Genomic DNA, 24143 nt, shown 5'->3' on the forward strand with positions numbered 1-24143 from the left:
AAAAACCCTTTAGCCATAAAAACTTTAATTCATTTAGCAACCAGTAGACTGGTTCTCTGCTATTTCATTTTAGATACAGGTTTCATTAAAGAAATACTCTTATGCAGTATCAATTCTTTTACTATTCTATTCGTAAAGCATTTCATATTGCAGCTTAGCAGGCAGCTCACCAAGCAGCATTGTAGAGACACAGTACACTAACAATTCCCCACTGCTCATTACCAAATATTAAAGTACTAGTACTTTGTAATGTATTTAAGATCATTAATACTCAGTCTCAGTATTATTTATTTAAAAAAAAAAAAAAAGGTATTCATACACATGGTAGAACAAAGTTTCCAACAGGATCTGTTTGTCAGATGCACAGCTTGTACGACATCCAGGTGAAATGGTAAGGCTTCAAATCTTAAAGTAAGTTTATAGCATTCCTGGTTCTGAACAGATATCCAAAAATGTGACATATGCTTCCTGTTAGCTTCAGCTTATTTGTGGAGAAGGACAAAAATGCTGCAGACACACGTCTGAAAATTAAAACAATAAGGAACCTCTTTTCCAAGGTTATCTCCAGAAACACCAGAGTGAATTTGCAACCCACATACCTGCCAAATTTGTATTTGTCAGAAACTGACAAAACAGGCCTTGGAAACAGAAGACGGGTATCCGCCACATCAGTAGGAAATCAGTACTGAATCATTCTACTGCTCAAGACTTTCACCTCAATCTTTACTATACCATAAAAACAAATAAAACCATGGTTATCACAACTGTAGTTGCTTTTGCAATGTATCACTACATTGTTCTTATACCATGGGACAGGTGTTTTTATTTTAAATAAACTTGTCCTAGGTATAACAACTATTCATACTGCAATCCTTCCACTTGGATTAAGAATACACTATTTTTTCAAGAAAAAACCATACGCTAGTTAAACAAAGTTAGTTTAAAACAACCAGTTTTTTCATGTAACAGAAATGTTAGCTCTTTGTCTTTCAATTAATGCATGTAATTGTGTCTGCTTCTAGAGTGCTTTACCAGGTGTGAAGAGGGCAGCCTGAACCCAGGGAACAAGACCACTAAGAAGGAACTGTATTCTGTGGATGTTTGCTTTTAGGCTAGAGAGAGCGTGAAGTTTCATGCTGCTCCAAGTGACATTAACTCTCTTACAGTCCAGCTGCAGAGAGAAAGACAAGGGCAGTGTGTCTTCTCATTCAGATTGGCAGGTGGGACTTGGTTATGTCTCTCCATGTATCTGTTCTGAGAATACCGAAGCAGAAAAAACATGGCGAAGCATCAACTGCTAAGTAATGTTCTTCCTTGCATAAGAAACTACACAATTTCTGATGCTAGCTTAGACTTTGGTTCTTTCTATGTTTGTGAAGTAACAACATTGACCTAGTATATTAGGATTTAAGAGATGGCAATACGACCTGACAAGAGAAGTAGTCACAAAACACATACTTCCACATTAAGTCAATTTGTGATGTTGAGGGGCAAAGTCACCATGCTGACTTTTCCATAAGTTCAACTTAAGTAGAAACACCATTTCTGTCAAAGTAGACTTTTAAGTCTTTCTTGACAGGAACCTGTTTGTCATACTAAATGGTTGAAACTATTACTTCCGACTCACACCAGGTGTTGTACTCTGTTATTGAGAGGTGAAAGGCAAGAAAAGCACACTAAGTCACACAGCTAATCCAGGTGTTTAAATACCTTTAAGTATCATGGATCCTTTTGGGAAATAGCTTGAACTTGAGAACAATAAATATAGAAGCAGAGGGGACCAGGAGGAATTGAACCATCAACTGTAATAGAGGCCAAGATTTCTGACACTTCTGGTTTACTACCATGCATGTTCATGTACATGCACAGGTGTAAATAAAAATATAGCTTTATATCTATGGCTTCAGCCATGTGAATTTTACTGGGGCTGTGAGTGGAGTCAAAGCAGAAGACGACAACAGGGGATATTGATTCAATTCGCTTCACCACTCTCACAGTTCAAAATCAAAACTAAAAAGGTAATACTTATAATGTAGTGAAGCTTCATTTCTGGAAAGCAGCAGTGATATTTTCAAGTCCAAAAATAGGTTTAAAGAAAGATTAAAAAACTACCATAGAAAGACTAGAAATGTATCTTACCTATTTTATAGATAGATATATAATCTTTGTATTAAGAGAAACACATTTCCAAGAAATTTAAATATACGTGATCTTAATTCCAGTTGTAGCAAGAAGCCTCTTTCACCAACAAGAACATACAAACATACAAATGGAAAGCAGCTAACATGACACAGTATCCTGAGCCATGGCAGATGAACAAAAATCTAGCACATAAGAGGCCTGTATAGATGAAGTTATGGATGATTTGTATGAAGTGGTCTTCTGTTGTCTAAAAAGTACATCAAGACCTCTTTATTGCTGATGATATAACTTTACCTTCTTAAAATAAGTGTCCACATTAACCAGAGTAAGCCACTGCTAAGTTCTTCCTTAGAGGCAGAGTTGTGTTTCAGACTCACTCTGTGCCATTAGTTTTGCTGTTTGAATCACATTAAGAGATTCTCTGAGCTGAGTTTTTCTGAAAGATGGTCACACTAGTGGCCTTGACTTGGTCCTTGGATGAAAAATTGCTCTGGTCCAACATGTTAAACCACATGTTTTTAATATTAGTATTAGCTTCCACTGCCTGTGTCAAGAATTCATTGAAGCACAGGAGACTTAAATCTGTGATAACTACCTAGAAAACAAAACACACAGCACTTCTGCTAGAGGGGAGAATGTCAATGTAAACTTACTCTCAAAAGAACAGCCAAATAAAATATTTGCTATCCAAATACAGACATGTTAAATCAGCATGCTTTTGTACATAATCGGAGGACTCTACAGTAGTCTCTTGTTTGACTATGCCTTGGGCAAGAGGCAGCAACAGTTTTAACAAATTAACAGCAGAAATTCAACTGATATGAGAAATATCAGCTAACAATGAAGGAGCCATGAATTTAATTTTGCTTATTCTTAGAGCCAGGATTGTTATGGTACACACCATCTTCACCAATCTCACTCAACACTTCAGTATGGATAAATGGCAGCCATCATTCAAAAGAGCAGTAAATTGGGAATGACAGCATGAAATATACCCAATGTTTGTAGTACACATTCAGAAGAGAAAACAAAACAAGAGACTGCTCCTCTCTACCATGTGATAGGAAGTTGCATTTACTAACTGGCTATACAACAACCTTCAGACACTCACTTTTCCTGAGCTATATTCCTCCTGCATGCTAGAAAAATGCAGTTAATGTTGGATTAGTATTCTTTCAGTTCTCCCACCAAGAAAGCAAAATCAAAAAGCAAGTAAGAAAGAAGTGTAAGAAAGAAGGCACAGAGACACTGGAAAAGAGATGGGAGAAGGACAAAGGGTCGTAAAGAGCACTTTATAAGAGGATCTGATCCTTCTTTCTCTGCTTTCCATCTATCCTTAGCGTCCTGGATCTTCGTCCCCATTAAGGAAGCTCAGCAAAACTCAGGGTCTCTGTGACCACATCTTTCCACACTCCTTTTGTAACACTGTGCTAATTAATCCATTTGATAGCCACCCCCACCCTCCATGAGCATTTGATCAGAGGAGCACTGCAAATTGAGATCCACATTCGTTTCTAAATCCCATTTTTCTTTTGGGTTTTTTACTGTTTCCTTTATAAACTGATACCCAAGGATTATAGAAGAGGAAGACAACTCCCAAGTAATCTGTTGCACTATCTAGTCTGTTGCAGCCTTATCCCACTTCCCTTGAAAAGCATCATATGGACAGGTTCTTCATCCTACTGTTTCCTACTTTATATGATAACAACCATCACTCCCAACCCATTTCAGTGCTGTAGCTGATTTACAGATTACGCTGTTTTCCGAAAAAATAAAACCATCACACTTGTGGACTATGACCATTTGCAGAGCACAACAGGAAGAAATATGATTTGCTGGTAATCTTTAATTCTAACTACCAGATCCAAGCTGAATTGAGAGCAAAGTTCTTTTTGTAGTGTAGTTTCCCACAAGTGAGATTTACGTACTAGCTTTTGCTTGTCTGTTTGTTCTTCTCCATTTTCCCAAATTTCAGGCACTTTTACACTCTCTGGCCAGTTTCTACCAAAAACAACACTTAAAAAAACCCTGAAAGGCAGGGGGGGCAGGACTGGAAGATTGTTAAGGAAAATTTGGCAGTAAGATAAGGAAGAGGAATCTAAAATTCTTTTTTTTACTAAGCCAAAAGCAGAAAGCATTCATCATTCCAAACTCTCCTTGGCAAACACTCACCAGCTAACCAGCCTAACCTAGAAATGGTGTTTAATCAGGATCCCAGACCAGCTGTGGCACATGCCCCAAAGGGCACACCAAAAAGGTCATACAGGGATTTCAGGTCAATGGCCACAAATCTGAAGGTAATCAACCTCAGTTCTGGATCACATAACATGGCTGAAATATGGAATTTCGCCTCAACTCCCCAGAGAGCAATGATTGTTTTGGCACAGCTCATCAGAGCAAATGTGCACAAATGTCCCTCTCTCTGTTTAGACTGGATTAAGGCAATTGTAAGTATAATTGGGGTCCCACTCACCATCTGGAGTTACACATCATCTCCCCTACATAGCACAATCCTTTCCTTTCACCAGGGTCAGCATAACTTGCAGAGCAGGAGAGAAAACTGGGACAACTTTTTCTCTCCATCAGATAAGATTTTTTTTTCCAATCAGAAATACTGGCAGTTCTGGATTTACAGAAAATTGTGCAAGTCACGGAAGTCACACCTGCCACTGGCAGTATCCTTCACTGCAATGGATCCCAGAGTTGACACTTGAGTATGCCCCTGTTTCAGCTATACTGCAGATGGGGGCTTGCTCTGCTGTTCATACTCCAGTCATGTAGTTGTATTTTTCTTCACAATCAAAAGCTAAAACTAGTATGCCCAGACTTCAGTTACTGAAACCATTAATGCTATACAGCAGTGGCAGTGCCTCCAAATCAAGTTCCACCTCTTCTCACACTGAAACTTTTTAAGCAGGCTTGCAGAAAAAAAAAGTATTGGTTCAATTCCTAAAAAGCACAGAGAAAGAAAATCACTAACAAATATGAAACCTGTGGAAGCCATATGGTGATGTCCCTAAAGGAAAGAGTTTACAGCTAGATCTCTCAGTTTGTGGGGAACGTGAGGGAAAAAAAGAATTCTCTCCGAACAGCAGGCACACCAAAAAGCCCTCTTGCTGCAAAATAAATGAAACTACAGCCCACTGTGCACCCGTCCCACTCTGCACCCTTGTAAGTAGAGGACACAGACGCAAACATACAAGCATAGTTTGCACAAATATGAAAGCAACCTTAATTATGTACATTCTTCCCTCAGCTAATCTATTCATCCTGGTCTCAACTTCTGCGCAAGCAGCTATTAAGACCTGCCTGAAAGCAGCTCCACCACAAAAAGAGCAGCTTTTGTTTGTTCTTCCACTCAGGCCTCTGCTACAACTGTCCTTCCACCCAATATGGATCAAACATGGCAATCAAAATATTTTCAGAGCTCAGGAATACACGCCACAACTCTCCCAAAGATTATGTAGAATCTGTTTGCAAAAGCTGGAATTTTAAACTGAAAGCTTTAGCTAAAGTATCAGTCAACAGTATGTATTCTTATATATTTATATAATTTGCTTTAATTTGGGATTTCTGCATACCTTCTGAATTAAAAGCAGCATTTTTCGTTATTCAAAGCAAGCAAGCAGTGTGTTAGAGCTCAATCAATTCACTGCACAATGCTGACCCATCCATCCTTCCTTTTGAATGTTCATTCCTCTTTCCAGAATTCTTAGAGGATCCCCTGCCACAGCTGGTTTCAGATCAACCAGGATTTCAGGTTGCCATGAGGTGCCTGACCAGCCTGCAGGGCAGCAGTAACAACTTCCTGCTCAGAGCTGGAGTTGCAGCTCGGCACGAGGTTGGCCTCCGTGTACCTGTGCACAAGGTGGTACTCAGTACACTAGTTGCCAAGCAGCTTAGGAGCCTCTGGCTTATTTAGTGACAACCTATCCTAAAAAAAAAAAAAAAACAAACCAACCGTTTCAAGAGAAAGGAACAACCATTGCAAATATACTTTCATCTAGTTCTACAAACAGATATCCCAAAGCTTTTGAAATATGCTATGTGTCACATCAGTTGCTCCTCTTGCACACTTAGCATATGAGAATTGTAAAACTCCTCACAACTTGGTTTTCTTGTGTATGAGCATTACAGAAGCCGTGGCTTTCCGTCTCTTACTTGGAGACCTGTGGAAGAAACCTACCTTTCTCAAGAAGTACAACTCAGAAAATAAATCTGTCATAGATTTAACCTATTGTCATTAAACTTGATACAGATTTAATAAAACGCCTATTTTAATACATTTATATAGCTTTACATTCTCTACTCTCTCCACTTTGTTTACACAGTAAAGTTCCCTTCCTAGAAAAACTTTTGCTTTTATCAAGGAAATCACTAACCTAAAAATCTTACAAAACTTTACAAAATTCTGAAAACAAACTCCACTGGATGTCCTGATTTTCTTTGAAATGACTTTGTTTGACAAGTACCTACTTATAGCTTAGTAAGCAGGTTCACCTCTCCATCTTCAGTTTACAAAGTCCTTTTCTCTAATTCTCCATGCTCTGAAAGTTTTAAAGTTTCCTTTCCTATTTGTCCTCCCTTTAATGATGGTCACTTGCAGGGTTATAAGACTACACTGGGGGCTCCTTTCTTAAGTTTACACAATGAAAAATGGAAGTTGAATCTTTATTTGGAGGAGTGTTCGGAGGTTTTTCATACAGCAAAATAGAGAACATTCGTACAGTCACTGTAATGATTAATGCAAAAATGTCAGTCAAGCTACAAATCTGACAGAAACAAGTTAAACAGTATTTTCATTTTAAAAAAAACAGAAAAAAACAGGAAATACTTCCACAGGGAAATTTAAGCTTTTCTAATGAGTTTTAAAGAAAAATGTACTCTTATTGGTTGTGATAACTATTATAACACAATTAGATTGACAATAAAATACAGTATTGGCAATATATTCGGTGTTCATTTTGTTAACAAGGTGGATACTTAACTATATACATTTATATAGTTATAAAATATTTATTTACAATTAAGACAAAAGGCTCTTTTGCAGAATAAGTGTCCGCATGTGGAAAAAGCAGCAGCATTAAGATGTAAACTACTTTTTCATAGCTTTGAACCCATTACAAATCTGAGCCAAGCTTAGTATGTCTAAAATTTTTGTTTTGAGACCACTTGTGAAATGCAAAAATTTAAGTTTTTAATCTGAAAACTAAAAACTCATGCCAATTCTGTGAGGTTCAAACAGTAGTAAATCCTACTTTACACTGTATGCTAGCCTCCTGATCTGTTTAAATGGATAATGCCTCCTCATCACTTTCTCCAACAATAACTTGCGCTGCTAAATTATCAGAGCTGAGGCAGGCAGAGAAAACAAGATGACAGTTTAGTGGGTTTTTTTGTGGTTTTGGGGTTTTTTATTCCTTTTATACACATATACCGGCACAGCTAGGATACTCCAGCAAGCCCACAAGAGTATTCCAAGCATTCATCCTCAAACCATTTGAAGAACTTCGATTTTTAGAGTAAGGTATCTCTAGGCCTGCTCTAGCCACATTCCTTACACAATGTAAAGGAGAATGAGTGTGAGTAGCAAGACAGGTTCCTAAATGCCTTTTCTCTGGAAAAAAAGGATAGCCAATAATGCTGCTTCTTGAAGACATGTCTGACACACTAATTTACATAAACCTAAACATGCCAGGGCACAGTAAAATTGCAAAATGTGAAACACTAGGAAGGTCATGGGCAGCAGTTTTGTTCATAATGCTGTCTTGGACAATTAACAAGTTTCAGGTGGTTTTCATCTCATTGATGGCTGGAGTGTTGTCGAGTCCCCAGAGTAACCTGAAACTAAAGCGTAATGTAAACACATAAAGCTGCTTTGCTTTTTTTCCCCGCCATCACCTACCACCCTGGGCTGCAAATTCAGTGTTGTCTATCCAGTCACTTTTGGTTGATACATGATGACTGGCACTCAAAGTGCACCCCTTTACAAAAATAAAGGAACATTCTGCCTTTACATGCAAATCTACATCTAAAAAAAACCCCATAATTACTTCTACAATGCCTTTTCTGTGTTACAAAAATTTCTTTGAGTCCAGGAAGAGATTTGTATTGAACGTATTTCAGAATTTCACATAGGTACACTCAGATTCCACATTAAAGACCTTAACTGCAATGAAATTCTATTCTGTTCACATCCTTTCTTACACACAGAGATCATTTTATTCTGGAGAGACAGATCCTATTCAGTACCTTTAATAAGACAGACAATAAATTTAAGAAAAAAATACTATACACACTTGAATAAAGAACTTTAAATAGAATAGCTGCCTACATTTAGGATAAATTTGTGACTTCTATATGATGATACATTATAGTAAAGCTACAGACTCAGGAGTCAGCAGCAAATCAATTATCTTTTATTTCACTGTCATGGATGATATAAAACTCCTGCTCCCGTCTGCCCTTCCTGCCCAGTATAAGCAGAGAAATAGCATATTTGCAGCAAGTTATTTTTGTATTCAGGATCTTCCTCTCTTACTTCTCCCTGCAGAAAATAAAACTTGGATCTGTCTCCCTATTAACTATGAATAATTCTCAATTCCTTGAAAAACCATATACCTAAAGGCACCAGATGGGCAACATAAGACTAGATACTCTCCTGAATTCTCATTTTCCAATTCCCCAATTTCTGGCACAGAGCATACTAAAGCTAGTTTGCCAAATCAGCAGATGATTTTAAAACACTGAAGAAAACATTTGATCTAAATTTGCATCTGTTAACAAAATTATTTAAAATTACTTAAAATAATTTTATAGGCAGATATGCCTGGAGGCAGGGTGCGTGTGTGTGTATGTTTGTTTTCTTGGGTTTAATTTGTGTATTTTTCCATGAAGATTCCTTGCAATACAGACTGACAAATTGACACATTTAAATTCACTGTAACATCGCAGTGAAAGAGGACCACTTCTTAGTATCTAAGAGACTATTGAAGATACCCTCATTTCAAAACACCATGTTTCCTTTGGTTTTGCTAGTTATTTTCTAACCTTGCTATTTTATCCTCCGAAGGCCTGAATAACATAGAACTTGAAAGAAAAAGATTGAATTTTTAACACCTGCAAAAGCAGGGAAAAATAGACCATCTCACTGTTTCCCACTACACTAACTCCACAGGCACAAGCGATTTCAAGCCCACTTCCCAGGCTTCCAGGAAAGCCCGATTTCCCTGGCAGTCACCTCTTCGTATGCTTCAGCCTTTCAAATCACTTGATTCTAGTAACCTGTAAAGCTAACTCGTCTGTCTGTTTATAGACACCATCATACACTGTACATGAATGTTTTCCCCTTCTTCAAAGAAGAGGTAAAAATACTTCCTTGACAGTCTTCCACATTGTCCTAGGTGCAGGCTAAAGCTGGCATCCTGGAGCCATGAGGAAACTATTGTCCCCTAAAGGTTGATAAACCCTGAAAGAGACAGATTTAGGAGTGAAGAATAGTGGTGTGGGTTTTTTTGGTGGGTGGGGTTTTTTCCCCCCTTATGTTATTATGTCAATACATAAATGACTTGGCCATAGAGGATTAAAAAAAAAATCTTAAATTTTCCTTTAGCTTCATAAATAAAACACTCGTTTTTCTACGTAGGTCTTACATTCTGTATGCTGCAACTTCTTTTTAGGATGTAACCCAGTAGGACTGGGAGAAAAGGGCATCTCTTGATGCTTTCTACAATGCAGGATGTAATTTCTGGTATAGGGATGGAGTTTTTTTATTGTAACATTTGTTCAAGTATAATTTCATCTTTGTGACTAGGATAGCATCAAGCTTCAGGTAAAAACTTCAAAACTGAAGCGTACCTGGAAAGAAGCAATGGAATACCTCTGATATTAAGGGTTCACAATAGCCTTGGGAATCAGGTTAAAATGCCATAAAAGGACAACTGATGTACTCACTGCCAAAAAAACTACAGAATGTATTGCCTATTGCCAAGACTAAAGGCAAACTTAAAACTCTGTTCCATGCTTGCTGCACACATAGCAGCAGTTTGATATTATAGGCTACATCTATGCCATGACCTCTTCAGCAGCCATTAATAATATATTCCAAACCAAACACTTGTACAAAGTGTTCTGTATGCTTTAGAACACACAACCATCAGAGGCTTGTACTCTGTAACTCAGCACATGCCTAGAAATATACATCACTTCACGCAAAGACTACAGACAGAGGAGTCAAATGAAGACTGCTAAATAAAAATCCCACCCTGTCTGGCTCAAGAAGACCCAATAACAGAAGGTGCTGGACACTGGGAACACACAGGGAAACATGCACGTCTCCTGGCTTTCCGTACTTTACTAACTCTTCCCTAGGCTTCTGCTTTTGGTCACTGTTGGAGACAGGACACTAGACTAGATGAATCTCATTCTGATTAAATATTATTAAATATTCTTAAGTACCCACATTTGCACATCTGCCGTGTCTCTGTTACAGTTTTATATATTGTATATATGAAATTAGACACATTTAAATCTGAAATTAAAAAGGCAAGACCTTTTATGAGCCATTAAAATACCATAAAGATTCCTTTCTTTGACTAATACCTTTTATGTAACGATTCTGCTACCTTGAAGAATTTCTGTAATTTTGATCTTTCATCTAAACATCTAATATTATGCACACACACATATTAATGTATTAAGTTCTGCTTAGAAAGCTGGATGCTCTCCTGTGCAACAGGTCTCCCTCTGTGAGCCAGACTCTGCAATTCATGAGGTAACTTAAACGCATTTTAAAACTGAAGCTTCATTCTTCATTTCTGTATCAGCTCTTTAGAAAATTAAATACTTCTCATAAGTCAATTATGCCTATGCCACAAACAGCTCAACTAATTTACATGATAATCCTATCGTATTTCATGTACGCTGGTATTTGAAAATTAAAGTCTAACTAACTACCCTTCTAAAATGCAGCCTTTAAAACTAAATTCATATTTGATCTAAAGGCATCTGCACTCCATGATTTAGCTCCATCCACATCAGAAGAAAAGACTTATGGTATTATCAGTACTACAAGAAAAACACAGGAACTATCACCTTCACTTGCCACAACCACAGGAATCTGAAAAACACACTCAATTATTTTAGAATTTGGCATCTCTCATCATCCTGCACTAAGATTGGTGATGAGTCTCCAGTAATATTTTTTTTTTTTTTTATAAATTAAGGGAGAGCAATCTCTGTGCTTCCCACAAAGTCCACTGTTTCCACACTGTATTCTTTCAATATCTAACAAAGAAAAAGGAAGAACCACATATTTTGATCAGTCTTGCTAGTCTTGGAAAACTAGTAAAACCCCTCCTATTTGGCTCTATTATAGACACACATCAGAACAATCGGGGACAGTGGGAAACTGAGCAGTAAATTCTTACCAAGAGAAAAGGAGACACAAGGAAAGAGTATAGGCTTGCAGTTGTCAAGAGAAAAACATTCTGTGGTTGCAACAGTGGATAGGGAAACAGAAAGGCACTTAAGCCAAGAAACTGAAGTCTCAAATAATACCAAATTTATTACAGAATAAACAGCACTATTTCTTACCTCACCCAACAGGGACAAACAGGGACCCTGATTTGTTTGAGTTTTACAGAGCTTTCAGGAATAGCGGGAGACAAGATGTCCCAAGTAAACAAGTGTGTGACCTCAGGACTATTTTTGATGTGCAACACTAGGCAGACAAGCTATCCAAACCGTGATAAGATTGAGAACAGACACATGATAATAGTTTAAATAAGCTTGTGTCCTGTCATTTCTCTGCAAAGTGTTAAAAACAAAACAAACCAACCCCTACAAAACAGAGTTTCACCCTTTACTGGGACAGCATATCATTCAGCTATTGCCTCCTTAAATTCTTTATATGCCTCAGAGGAACAAGTGCTCTTTCAGCAGCTCTCTGAAGGCTTAGCTAAAGGTTACGCCATTTTGGATGGACAAGTAACTCTCTAGCTGGTAAGTGACCAGCTGCCTATTTACGTACATAAGCTAAGGAATTTGCCAGCACTAGAACTCAAATGCCCTTTTGCTGCTTTTAAGTCTTCTGCATTGAGAACTTGTATTGGAAACAGTTAATCCTTTCAACAGTTCAGTCTGGGACAAAAAGATGATTCTTTCTCTGTTGTGTGTCACTGTGAAAGTTTAAGGCCAGTGTTCTTTAAGAAAGACTATTCATCCACTTGTACCAGGAACAGAGCAGTGACAATCAGGTCAATTTCTCACACTAAATGCTGCGTTCATTAGGCAGAAGTAATAAAGTAACAGTTTAAGTACAGATTGAGCTACAATGGACAATCAAGGAGAATGCCAACACCTCAACAACTACAATACTTTCTTAATAAAGGAGACCTTACTTAACTTTGCAGAGTCATAATTATCTAGCTGTCCAAATAAAACAACAAATTTAATATGATAAAGTCTGTCATATTTATGTAATTCTTATTTCCAAATATGATTTCAAGGAGAAGTCCTCTTACTTCACTTTGAATTTTTAAGACAGGACTATTATAGCCTCATCAGTTAGCCTGATTGAACTTTTTTTTTTTTTAATCTCAAATAAGCCACACAAATAAGTCTGATGACAATATAAGTTATTTCAATTTCCTCACAGTTGCACACATCTGCCAGCTTGGCAAAGCAGCACCATTAATAAAACCCCATGTATACAATAATTGGCTGACAACATTTCATAATTTATAAAAGGCTGACTCACACTGAATGATAGATTTTTAACAAGTCAGACAAGTGAACCCGTCATTGTCCATAGTCGCTTTTCCTCATGTGACAGGGGTTACCATCCCCAGAGCAGGACAGCAAAGCAGCCAAGTCCTACTATAATTTTCAGACAGCTCATTAAAATAAACTGAAAACAATTTTCATATGAAACAAAATATAACAACAGAATCCAGCAAAATTTTACAAATTCTTGTGCAAATTCTCTTCAGTACAGTGAAACATGAGGAAAACCACTAAAAGTAATAAATTTGAGCATATGCATTTTGAGAGAATAGAAAATACTTTACAATGTCAGTTTTCAGTAATGAATCTCAAAGCACCAATCAATTTGAGAGATAAAATTAAATATCACAACCAGACCATAAAAGAGTATCTTTTACGTTAGGCAGTGATTTAGAGTAGTAATTTAAAATTTACTAGCTGTGTAGCTTCTAGAAATTATACTTTCACTAGTGTCTTTGTACAGTCAATGGTGGTTTGCCTTTTAGCTACCCCAATATAATAAGTGAAGTGACTTACCATTCTTGCTGACATCCAGTTCCCTGAGATTAATGAGATTTGCAATGGATGCTGGCAATGTGGTTAGATCATTGTCTGGCAAACTCAGCTTGTGCAGAGACTGACAGTTAAAAAGTTGCTATTGAAACAAAGAAAAAAGTGAATGCGACTTTCTCTTAGTTTCCTCTATATAGCTTTTGTTTTTAATCCCTTTAAACTTCTGACCTCACAGCTTGAAGGCCAGACTATTTAGTGTCTTTGACTACAAAAACTTTATTTAACTAGTTTTATTCAAAATTGACTAAGTTTACAATGCTTAGGAAAGCAAAAAACTGCAAACGGTCAGAAGAAGCCAGCAGCTATGCTTAACACTTCCTACAAATTCCTGCCAGTATCTCAGAAATTGTGACCTGTAGTTACACATAGTCCTGCAAACATCGCAAAATATTTTTCATAATAGACATGCCATGTGATACTCCAGAGGTTAATTGCAGTTTCTTCAAAAAAGAAAGAATAGGTTGATAGATGCATTTTTTGAAGGCAAATAGTTCTGGAACACAGGATTTGAGTAGGTATTGATCTTCTCTAAAAGCTTAAATTTTATTCTGTCATATCTTACAATATTTTTTTTTTCCCTTCCTAGCTCAAGTACACAAAAATCCAACAAAATTATCATGAAAACTAGTGAAAGTTTGATCTAAGGATATAGAAAACTATATAATATCTTCTGTATACGTGCATTATAATTTGTATCAAATATTAGCTCAGAGCCAGATCTCTTCCTATACACAAGCCAATACAAACCTATATGAGATTCTTACCCAAAAGCTTTACAAATTGACAAAATAGTGTAATAGAAGAAAAATCTTCAAATGATATGTAGGAAGCTTACATATAGTACAAAATAAATATCTGTAAGAAAATGGTTGAAAAGGTTTATCTGAACAATTTATGATGAATATTCCTTTAACAACAATTTCGGATAAGATCATTCATAAATACCTGGACTTAGTGTTCTTTTCTTTTAGAATTCTGAGGGAAAAAAAATCATAAAAAACCTGGAAGTGTAATATGACTAAAAAAATTTATCCCAATCAACATCATACCAATGGGCTTAGTTCAACCAAAATTTCCTGGGTGTCTCTCAATTATGAGGCCATTATTTCAACCACAGGCTGTTGAACAAGCCTTATTCATGTAATGTTTGCATATACCACCCCAGAACAAAAGCAGACATAAATTAGCAAGATGGACAGTTCAAGGAATGAGCTTTAACTTGCCTACTGATGTTTCCAGTTTCTCAGAAATGTGCACCTGTTAGAACTAGTTGATATCATTAAGGCTTTGAAGAGTTACAAGTTACTTAGGATATTATATGGGAAGGAGAACTTTGATGAGCTCATGTGTTTTGGAGCCATTCCTTTATTTCAGTACTTCAAGCAAGAATACATGCTTAAAACTGAGCCCTGAAAACAAAAATCTGGACTCTTGGAATCATTAGAAATTTCCCCAATTAGTCAGGTGAAAGCAAATGCAGCACAAGGAATTGGCAAGATCCCTAAAGGAAAATGGGGGAGAGGGGAGTTTTTTTATGGTGTTGACTTTGTAGTTGTTCCTTTCATTGTTGTTCTTTTTTAATGTTTGCATATTCAGTGATTAAGTAAATCATTATTACTGTTAGCAAACACCAGAAGTCATATAATTAAGGACTATTTTACTGCAGAATTCCAATTTCTTCCGAATAGCAAAGTGAGAGGGAAAACTAAAACTGCTACAGTTTGAGCTTTTCAGCTCAAATGCACACCATGGTACTTGGGATAAACAGGATACCTTTTCAGATGTGATTTAGCACACAAGATGAAAGAATTTCAAATGCCTGGTCATTTTTGAAACTGAGACTACACACCAGCACTTTGTGTAAAGCAGAGTCCTTCTCTACGACCATCCTTCTCTCCACCACAGTTTGCTCATGCTGCGCCCTTGGCAAGTCAACTAAATTAAGGAGCTATACTGTAAGAACCGATTTTTGAAGTATGCTGGAGTTCTGAAAAGATTGGCGGCAACTAAAAAAATTAAAAAAAGCCACACACACTGACAGGCCATTTCAGTGATCAGGTTGACAAGACAGCCCCAAACCAGTTGTGTTGTGGCATACAAAGGGCAGCAGACTGCAAAACTGGAATAAGAGCACACCACCAGCGGCAAAGAGGAAAGGGGAAGAATGGGAATGTCTTAACCAGGCTTCAGAAAGCTGGAGACAGCCTAGTGAGTACTGCACCCTTCGTCTGAGATGGCTTAATAGAAGCCTTTTTCAGAGAGTTAAAAGACTAAATGAAAGCCTGGATAAGGAAAAGTCACACACAGGTTGAAACTCTGGCTCCAAAATCGGCTAGGATAATTTCAAACATTACAGGCCTTCCCTTACAGAACTATCCCTTCTATGAATAGTTTTAAGATTACAATTTCTGCCAAATGATTAAATAAAACACTTTTACTATGTCTTCACTACTCCCTAATCTCTCTGCTTGTTTCCTTTACAGTATTTGAATTTATATGTGGGGGTTTTTTCTTTTGAAAATAGAAAGGGCAGTAAGAAATAATGATCAAAATTACTTAAAAGCTGAAAAAAATGCTTAGCTTCTCAAAAATAAGCCTATAAGGATGACTTATTATAAGATACAAACACATTAACATAAAGCAAGTGTAGGCTATTATAGGTCCCCGCAGTTCAGCGAAGAAAAGCAAAAAGGAACAAACCATAAATGTTCAAGCAGTCTTTCTAATCACGTGGATAATTTAATCTTAGACTAGACCAAGACAAGTGGTAGACTGCCTACCTCTCAGTTTACTCACATATCAAAATTGCATTTCATATAGCAAGTGACTAATGAAATCAAATGGCATGTAACAGAAAAGGAAGACAAAGCAGACTAACCACTTCTTCTGGTCTAAAACGCCAACGTGCATCCATTTGATCACTACAGTACAGTCTTTCTTCCTCTTAAGATTACTAAAAGGAATTTTTTAGAGGATTATGAGTTTGGGAGGAAGATGTTTGCTTAGTTCTTATGATTTGGAAAATAGGAATTTAAGACAGGAAGAGTTCAGAAAACTTCCTTTTTTTTGGCTAAGAACAGTATTTTATTCTGTTTTTTAAGCATTCAGTTTTATTCTTCTCCAATAAAGAATGACAGACAGGAATGAAGTTCTGAAATCATCTGGGAAAAAAACCTCAAAAACTGATACAAAGTCTTTAAAAGCAAGCTACTAAAACCTAAAGTGACTAAGTCTGGAGTAAAGAAATACCTGCTTAGGAAGAGACAAGAATAAAATAGTGGAAGTTCTAAACTATAACAGAGTTTGACAAAATGTCGTTTTAACTTATATGTTACTAGCTCTATTCAACATACAAATACAGATTTTCATTGATGGCTTCTCAGAAGCATTTACGGGTGGATTTTCAAAAGCACTCAGCTGGTTTAAGTCAGCTTTACTGGAATCCAGGGCTTCTGATACCTGTGAAGTTACTATCCTGAAATTGTTTTGTTTCCTTATTTATTTCATTTATCTTTCAAAAAATCCAAACCAGCAAAATCTGAAGTGCTTAGAGCAAACTTTCCAAAAAATCTAACAAAGCATTCTATAGTTGTCCCGCATGACAGTGAAGATTTGCACACAATTGTGACAAAGCAATTTTAAATATCAAGTCTTTCATCTAACTACTAAGTTTTTAATTCCACCAAGATAGGACCTAGTAATGGAAACAAGTCTATTGCAACGATCACTTTGTACTTCTCAAAAGTTTCACTGGCAAAAATTTTCATTCTTTTCTCTAGTGTACTGCTAATTCAGCATGCAGCTTGTCTTCAGATTTCAGAACAAACAACAAACTAATTCCTGTAATAAAGATGTAATCAAAGTGGCATTCCAGCTCTCTAGTTTTTGAACTTAAGTAATTTGAGATACTTTAGAAAGTCTCTTCAGTCACATACTGAAGAAGAAAGCAGGACTTCAAGTGAAGTGAAGTGATTGTAGCTATCTTTTGTGGGCACAGAGATCTGAGCAAGACATTAATCTTGCTTCTTCTAATCTTCATGTGTTATCAGAGATTCAAAATAATGCCGCAAACTGACAGTTAGTTCTCCAATAAAGAATGACAGACAGGAATGAAGTTCTGAAATCATCTGGGAAAAAAACCTCAAAAACTGATACAAAGTCTTTAAAAGCAAGCTACTAAAACCTAAAGTGACTAAGTCTGGAGTAAAATTAGCCTGCCTCTTCTGCTATGTACCTCTCTTGGGCTGAATCAGTTGCTTAAGCAGTTTCATCCCAATTCATGCAGCAAACTAGTCAAGCTGGAACGCATAAACAGTCCTTCTACCAGGGCCACTTCTTCTGCGACCAACATTTACTTTAAAATATTTGGCAAACTGCAGTCTAAAAGCTGAAGCGGGAAGCTAGACACTATCAGCTTCTACAATGTTGATGAAGTAACAGAGTTAATAAATGGAACTAAAAGAAAAACCACCCAACATACCTTCGGAAGCTCTTCAATCTGATTAGCATCTAAATAGAGTTCTTCCAAGGTCTTTTCAAAAGTAAAAATCTCCTTAGGCACCTGTTCCAGGCTGCAGTGAGAATAATCAAGCGTAGTGACTGTTTCCTCCTCTCCACGCAGGCAGCGGCATGGCACCAGCCGCACAAACAAATTCCGCTTTGTTGTCATTTTCAGGCACTGTAAAACAGAAATTGGTCGATTTAAAAAACCAAGACAGCTTCGGAAATACGCACGAGCGCAGCTTCTCAAACTTCCACTGGCTGCTAAATACTTTAAAAAGAAAGAAGTGTATGTATATACACCTGCAAATGTGTATGTGTATACACATATGGGGGGGGGGGAAGAGAATTTATTTATTTTCTTTTAAACGCAACAGATCTGTAGTGGCATTAAATGGGGTTAACATCTACAGACCCCAGAAGATGAACTAAAAATTTAGCCTGTAACTTGTCATCTGCTAACACAGATGACAACGCTGCAGAGAAGCAGAGAATTTTGAAGCGGCAGTTCTGAATTGTCAACTATGTTTTTACAACATAGCTTATCCCTACCTTTACAAAGGTTACTGGGATGATATTTTTGCTTAATATAATAAAATCCACCCTCTACAGAGCATTAAAATGTAGCTATAGGAAAGCTATTTTTTTTTCTTTTTGTGGTGAATAAGATTAAATTCATGTACCTTAATTTCAAATCCCTCATTTAATGACAGAATACAAAAAAAGAGCCAACATGGTTTCTACCAACTGTTCTATCTACAGTTTAAAAGGAAAGGTTTCCAAGTGCACAGATAAAGAAGTGACTTCTTTTTGCAACTCCATTCAGTTTGGAAAACTTCAACACATCTTGCTGTGCACACTGGAACTAAGGAAACGTCACTTTGCTATGGAAATGTATCTTTCTTCCTTTAAACTCAATCATTGCTACAACAGTCCTCTCTGGTCTCCATGGCTTCTATGATATTCCTACTCAGCAGGAGACAGCAAACCTAAATGGTGCAAACTGACTAGCTGATTACTGACGGCATACACCAGCCCTGTTCTGCCTCTTTTCTCTTCAGCAAGAGCACAAGTTTAGTTCTCTTTCCTCTAATTAGCAACAAATTTTCACAAAATTCAGAAACAATCATCTTCAAAATGTCACCTCAAGTTTCAAGTTTAGCTGAAATCAAGTGACAGACTCAATGCTTTTTCAGGAAGGACCAACATGTGCAGAGGGACAACACGATCATGTAAGCTTCATTTCCTCAGGAAATTGGTCTAAAGATACATACTCTTCCAAAACAGCACTGAGTATTTACTTTCTCAATCAAACTCCAAATTAAAATATGCTTTTTTTTTTTAATCTCCATTTTTTTGGAATTGCAGAAATTATATTTCAACTTCTGGATTGGTGACAGGAAACTTTCTTCTCTAAGTACCAAACAAGTCTTTCAGACACATTTAGCAGACTGCACTTCAACTTTCAGACAGTATGTTATTAATACAGGGAGAAAATAAAATACCATGGCCACTGCACTATAGGAAGTCACAGGCTGCAAGACCTCTCTTCTTACTAAGACAAGAAAAAAAAGTCATGCACTTGGATTTTCCTCTATGAGCAGCTAGCCTGCCAAGTACTTCACAGTATGTTTAATTTATATGACAACAGGTCAAGGGACTACTGTACTTTAGTGTTTTCACTAAACAGAAGTACAACTTACCACTCAGGCTGGATACATCCATCCATTAAAAGGATGGAAGAAAACTCTTCATTAGAATAGTGGAATACCAAGACTTTGTTTTTTTTAACAGTGCTTCAATGTTGCTAGGATTTTGTTACAATGGTGATTATCTAGCAGAACACTTAACACTTCCCATAAAACTCCAGCCATATTATTTAAATAAAGCAATCTAAAAATAAAAATATTTAACTGTATTGCAATGCAAAGAGTATAGAGACTGCAAATTCCACGCTGGGGATTTCCACAGAATAAGAAAGTCAGCAAAAGAAACAGCATAACCTCCTCCTGCTTCTTCCACAGGAACAGGCTCCAGCATGACATCCTCCAGCCACCCACAGCCAGCTGCCAAAGATGCTATGGAAGCTGATGTGCTTACTGGGTCAGAGCTACCCACGCCTTCTCCAAGCCTCAGAGGCCGCACATGAAGACACAACAGGAATTCCACAGCCAACATTTACAAACGAAAAAGCCTTTAACAAAAAGAAATATCATCTCATTTTGTTATTACTTCAGAGATCTGCAGAGCTGTGGAAAAACACACCACTTCAGAAAGAAGCACCACCAGCAGTCTCTTCAAACAGGAGTATCAACAGAAGAACATAGCCCTTGGAAACAACAAGGACTGGAAGCAGAGACTGTTACGTGTGAGTTGATTACTAGAAGTCCAGCAGGGGAAGACACACCTGTATCATACTAGTTGTAGCCATCAATAAGTTCACTTCGTCCAGTCATTTCAACTTCTGAGAATTATGTTTTGGGTTTCCAGAATATGAAGAAGTTCACTATATGGTTCATAAAAAGTAACGAAGTAAGATACTCTTTTTCATTCAAATCCCTCGAAAAGAGCATACATTATACTGGTTTGCCCCCTCTTTTTCAGTGGCTGTTCCTTTCACACCTAGTCTTACTTGCTCAGATCTCAGAAGTTTCTGAAGCAACAATAAGGCCTAACAATGCAAAACACACATACCTAGTTTTCCTAACTTATTCCTTTATTTTGTAAGAGACACCTTATGCTTTTGGGGCAGTTGAGGAGGAAGGGTTTTTTAAAAGATCACATGCATCCACAGCACTGTAAACACAGATCAGTAGACAAATGCCTGCACAAGACCACAGTGTTGGGTCATATCTCCAGTCAGTTATCATGTCAGTTAAAGTACCTAAATTCACAGCTCATGTCTCAAACCAAAATAGTCAAACTCATATGTAAGTATCAAATAAACAACCCTCCCCTAAAACCATTGATTTGACCAACTTGAGCATACATGTCATTATAATGCTTCAAAAACCAGAATGAACCAAGAGAGCTTTAAGAAAATGTAGGAAACTACGCAACGTGATTTAGTTCAAATTTGTCTTACGTTTGTTCAAATTTTACTTCTACACATATATGAAGAACTGTTTAGCATTGGCGTTCTACAACAGAGATGGCTGCCAATACTAGAAAATGGATGCGGAAGAATAGATGCAGCAAGTATTCCACACCACCACTCTTCAGCAATATGTTTATATATACAGACAGTCAGACACACAAACCCCTCCCTATCTGTCTGTCTGTCTACCTATCTTGTGGTCAGCTGCCCAAGCAGAAAAACTGTAATGGAGGAAAGGAAGGATGTACTACAGAACAGAGTCCACTATTATAATTACCAAAGACAGGAAAATGTGATGTCGTACAGAATATGTGCTTTTCTTATATTGCACAAAATAAGAACTTCTCCATGGATAGTTTGGGTAAATACACAGAAGGTAGAAAGGAACATGAAGTATAGCATTGTTTCCCTTCCCACAAAACAGGGAAGTCTAGCAAGCAGAAAAATCTTTGTTTCATAATATACCACAACATCAGACCATTTGAAGGCATTAAATCAAACAATGTAAAATTGCTTTGCAGATCTACAACACTGTGATGGCTTACTTTTCTCCACCACTGAACAACTCCAAATTTCTATGAGGCAGATCTGCTAAAGAACTTAGAGGAGGGTGAAAAAAACCCCACAAATAAAACCCCCTTGTTCCCTAAACCATTAAAGCCTTGACACAAGTTTACCTCAAGTTCAGTGTTCACAGCCAACAGAAGAAAAGTTAGGATCTTCATACAGTTGGGTTTTTTTTACTTTTTGAATGAATAGGAAGGGAAAAACATCACTCAATAATCAGAAGCTTTTCTTTGTAATCATTAAAGGCTCAAAAGTTGGAAGGCATAAAGGTAGAATTAGCTGTGTTCTGTTTGTGAAGACTCAATCTACCACCTAAAAAAATTCAGTGTTAGTAAAATACCTAGTTTAAATTGTAAGTTCATTAATTATAAACTATCAGATTTCTGATCATAATTTTTTTTGCTCCATGAATCATTTTTAGCACTTATTTCACACCTCCTCTTCCAAGCTTATTGGAGGATCACACCTAAGGATCAGAGGCGCTGTAGTATCTGTAGTAAACTCAAAAACGGGTGGTTTAAACTACACAGATACATGTATTTCAGTGAAGTATAGTCCTCACTCATTCGTATACATTAACTGTGACAGTAATAGGAAATAAATTCCACAATAACCACACAAAACGGGACAAAGGAAATTGTTATCTATTGACCTGCCTATATCCTGAAGGTAGCAACAACTATGCAGACAGGTTTTCCTCTAGGGGTTCAGTGGTGGTGAACTAATTATTCTGTGAAGTCTCAAATTTATGAGAAAAATTAAGTGTTTTCTGCTATAAGTATGGTGGGGTATATAAGTATGGTATAACGGTAGTGCTTAACCAGTATGATCAAAAAGAGAGGGAGGGAAGAGTTCAAAACTGAAAGATGTTTTGCTGTGAAACCGTACACAATTTATTTAATATAACCTATGTCGAAGCTTCTTTTTTTTTTTTTGCCTTATATCTATATAACTAGATAGATAGATATCAGTTCATATAGTCTATCCCATTTAAGACCATGAATGACTTGGAGCACTTCAAAGTTTCAGAATTGATAAGCAAGGCCAAACTGCTCAAGGGGTATTTATAGCACTTGTTCAAGAGGCCACAATAGCCAATAAAAAAAAAAATTAAAAATCAACTCGTCCATTTTGAAACTGAGGGTTCTCTACTCCCAGATATGTGTTTCCCCATCCCCAACTGATCAAACAGCAGCCAAAGCATCTACTACCAGACTCTGATTTAATTATAGCTATCAGCCCTTCGCTGTTAAAAGCAGCAGTTGACACTTGCTATAAGCCAGTGACATAACAAGTGGAGAATACTGTGTAATTAATCAATACCCAGAAAAAAAAATTATTGGAGAGGCGAGGGCAAAGCAAAGACTATAATTCTATCAGACCTACACTGTAACAACAGTGGACTGTATCTATGTGGTAGGTTGACTTTGACTGGCTGCCAGGTGCCCATCAAGATGCTCTAGCACTCCTGACTTCTCTAACTCCTCTCCCTCAAGTGGTGCAGGGGGACAGGGAATGGGGGTTGTGGTCAGTTCATCACAAGTTGTCTCTGCTGCTCCTTCCTCCTCACACTCTTCCCCTGCTCCAGCATGGGGTCCCTCCCACAGGATACAGTCCTTCACAAACTTCTCCAACCTAAGTCCTTCCCACAGGCTACAATTCTTCACGAACTGCTCCAGCGTGGGTCCCTTCCACACAGTGCAGTCCTTCAGGAACAGACTGCTCCGGTGTGGGTCCCCCGTGGAGTCTCAAGTCCTGCCAGAAAACCTGTGCCAGCATAGGCTCCTCTCTCCATGGGGCCACTGGTCCTGTCAGGAGCCTGCTCCAGCACAGGCTTCCCACTGTGTCACAGCCTCCTTCAGGTGCATCCACCTGCTCAGGCGTGGGGTCCTCCATGGGCTGCAGTGTGGATATCTGCTCCACCATGGACCTCCATGAGCTGCACGGGTCAACCTGCTTCACCATGGTCTTCACCACGGTCTTCACCACAGGCTGTAGGTGAATCTCTGCTCTGGCACCTGAGGCACCTCCTCCCCCTCCTTCTTCACTGACCTTGGTGTCTGCAGAGTTGTTTCTCTCACATATTCTCACTCCCCTCTCCTGGCTGCTGTAGTGCAGCAGTCTTTTACGCTTTCTTAAATATGTTATCACAGAGGTGCTACCAATATTGCTGACTGACTCAGCTTTGGCCAGTGGTGGGTCGGTCTCGGAGCCGGCTGGAACTGGCTCCATCCGACATGGGGGCAGCTTCTGGCGTCTTCTCACAGAAGCCACCCCTGCAGTGCCCCTACTACCAAAACCTTGCCACCTACACCCCCAATACAATCTATAAACGGTGAAACATTTTTATTGAATAGGGTAAAATCACTGGAAGCAGAAAAGCAAAGCATCGGTTTGAAAGACCATGACCAATGAAAGAAAGCAAGATCAACAGGAAGCTTGGATACACACTAAATATTAATCCAGAAGAGACAGCAGCATACAGTGAAACATCACTCTT

The 24143-nt window shown here is 37.8% G+C and overlaps 1 protein-coding gene across 9 annotated transcripts in view; it reads right to left on the reverse strand.

Moving 5' to 3' along the window:
• Nucleotides 1-24143, reverse strand: part of ERBB2IP (erbb2 interacting protein) — a 121549-nt gene that overhangs the window by 50981 nt on the left and 46425 nt on the right. For all 9 annotated transcript variants that reach the window (XM_009327270.1, XM_009327272.1, XM_009327274.1 and 6 more), the window contains 2 exons: nt 17960-18157; nt 13444-13561 (listed from right to left, as the gene is read on the reverse strand). In XM_009327270.1, coding sequence (XP_009325545.1) covers nt 13444-13561; nt 17960-18148 — 307 coding nt within the window. In that variant the 5' untranslated portion in view covers nt 18149-18157. The remainder of the gene's footprint in view (nt 1-13443; nt 13562-17959; nt 18158-24143) is intronic.

The sequence above is a fragment of the Pygoscelis adeliae genome, unplaced genomic scaffold (genome assembly GCF_000699105.1).
Source record: "Pygoscelis adeliae isolate BGI_AS28 unplaced genomic scaffold, ASM69910v1 Scaffold26, whole genome shotgun sequence".
NCBI classification, from domain to species: Eukaryota; Metazoa; Chordata; class Aves; order Sphenisciformes; family Spheniscidae; genus Pygoscelis; species Pygoscelis adeliae.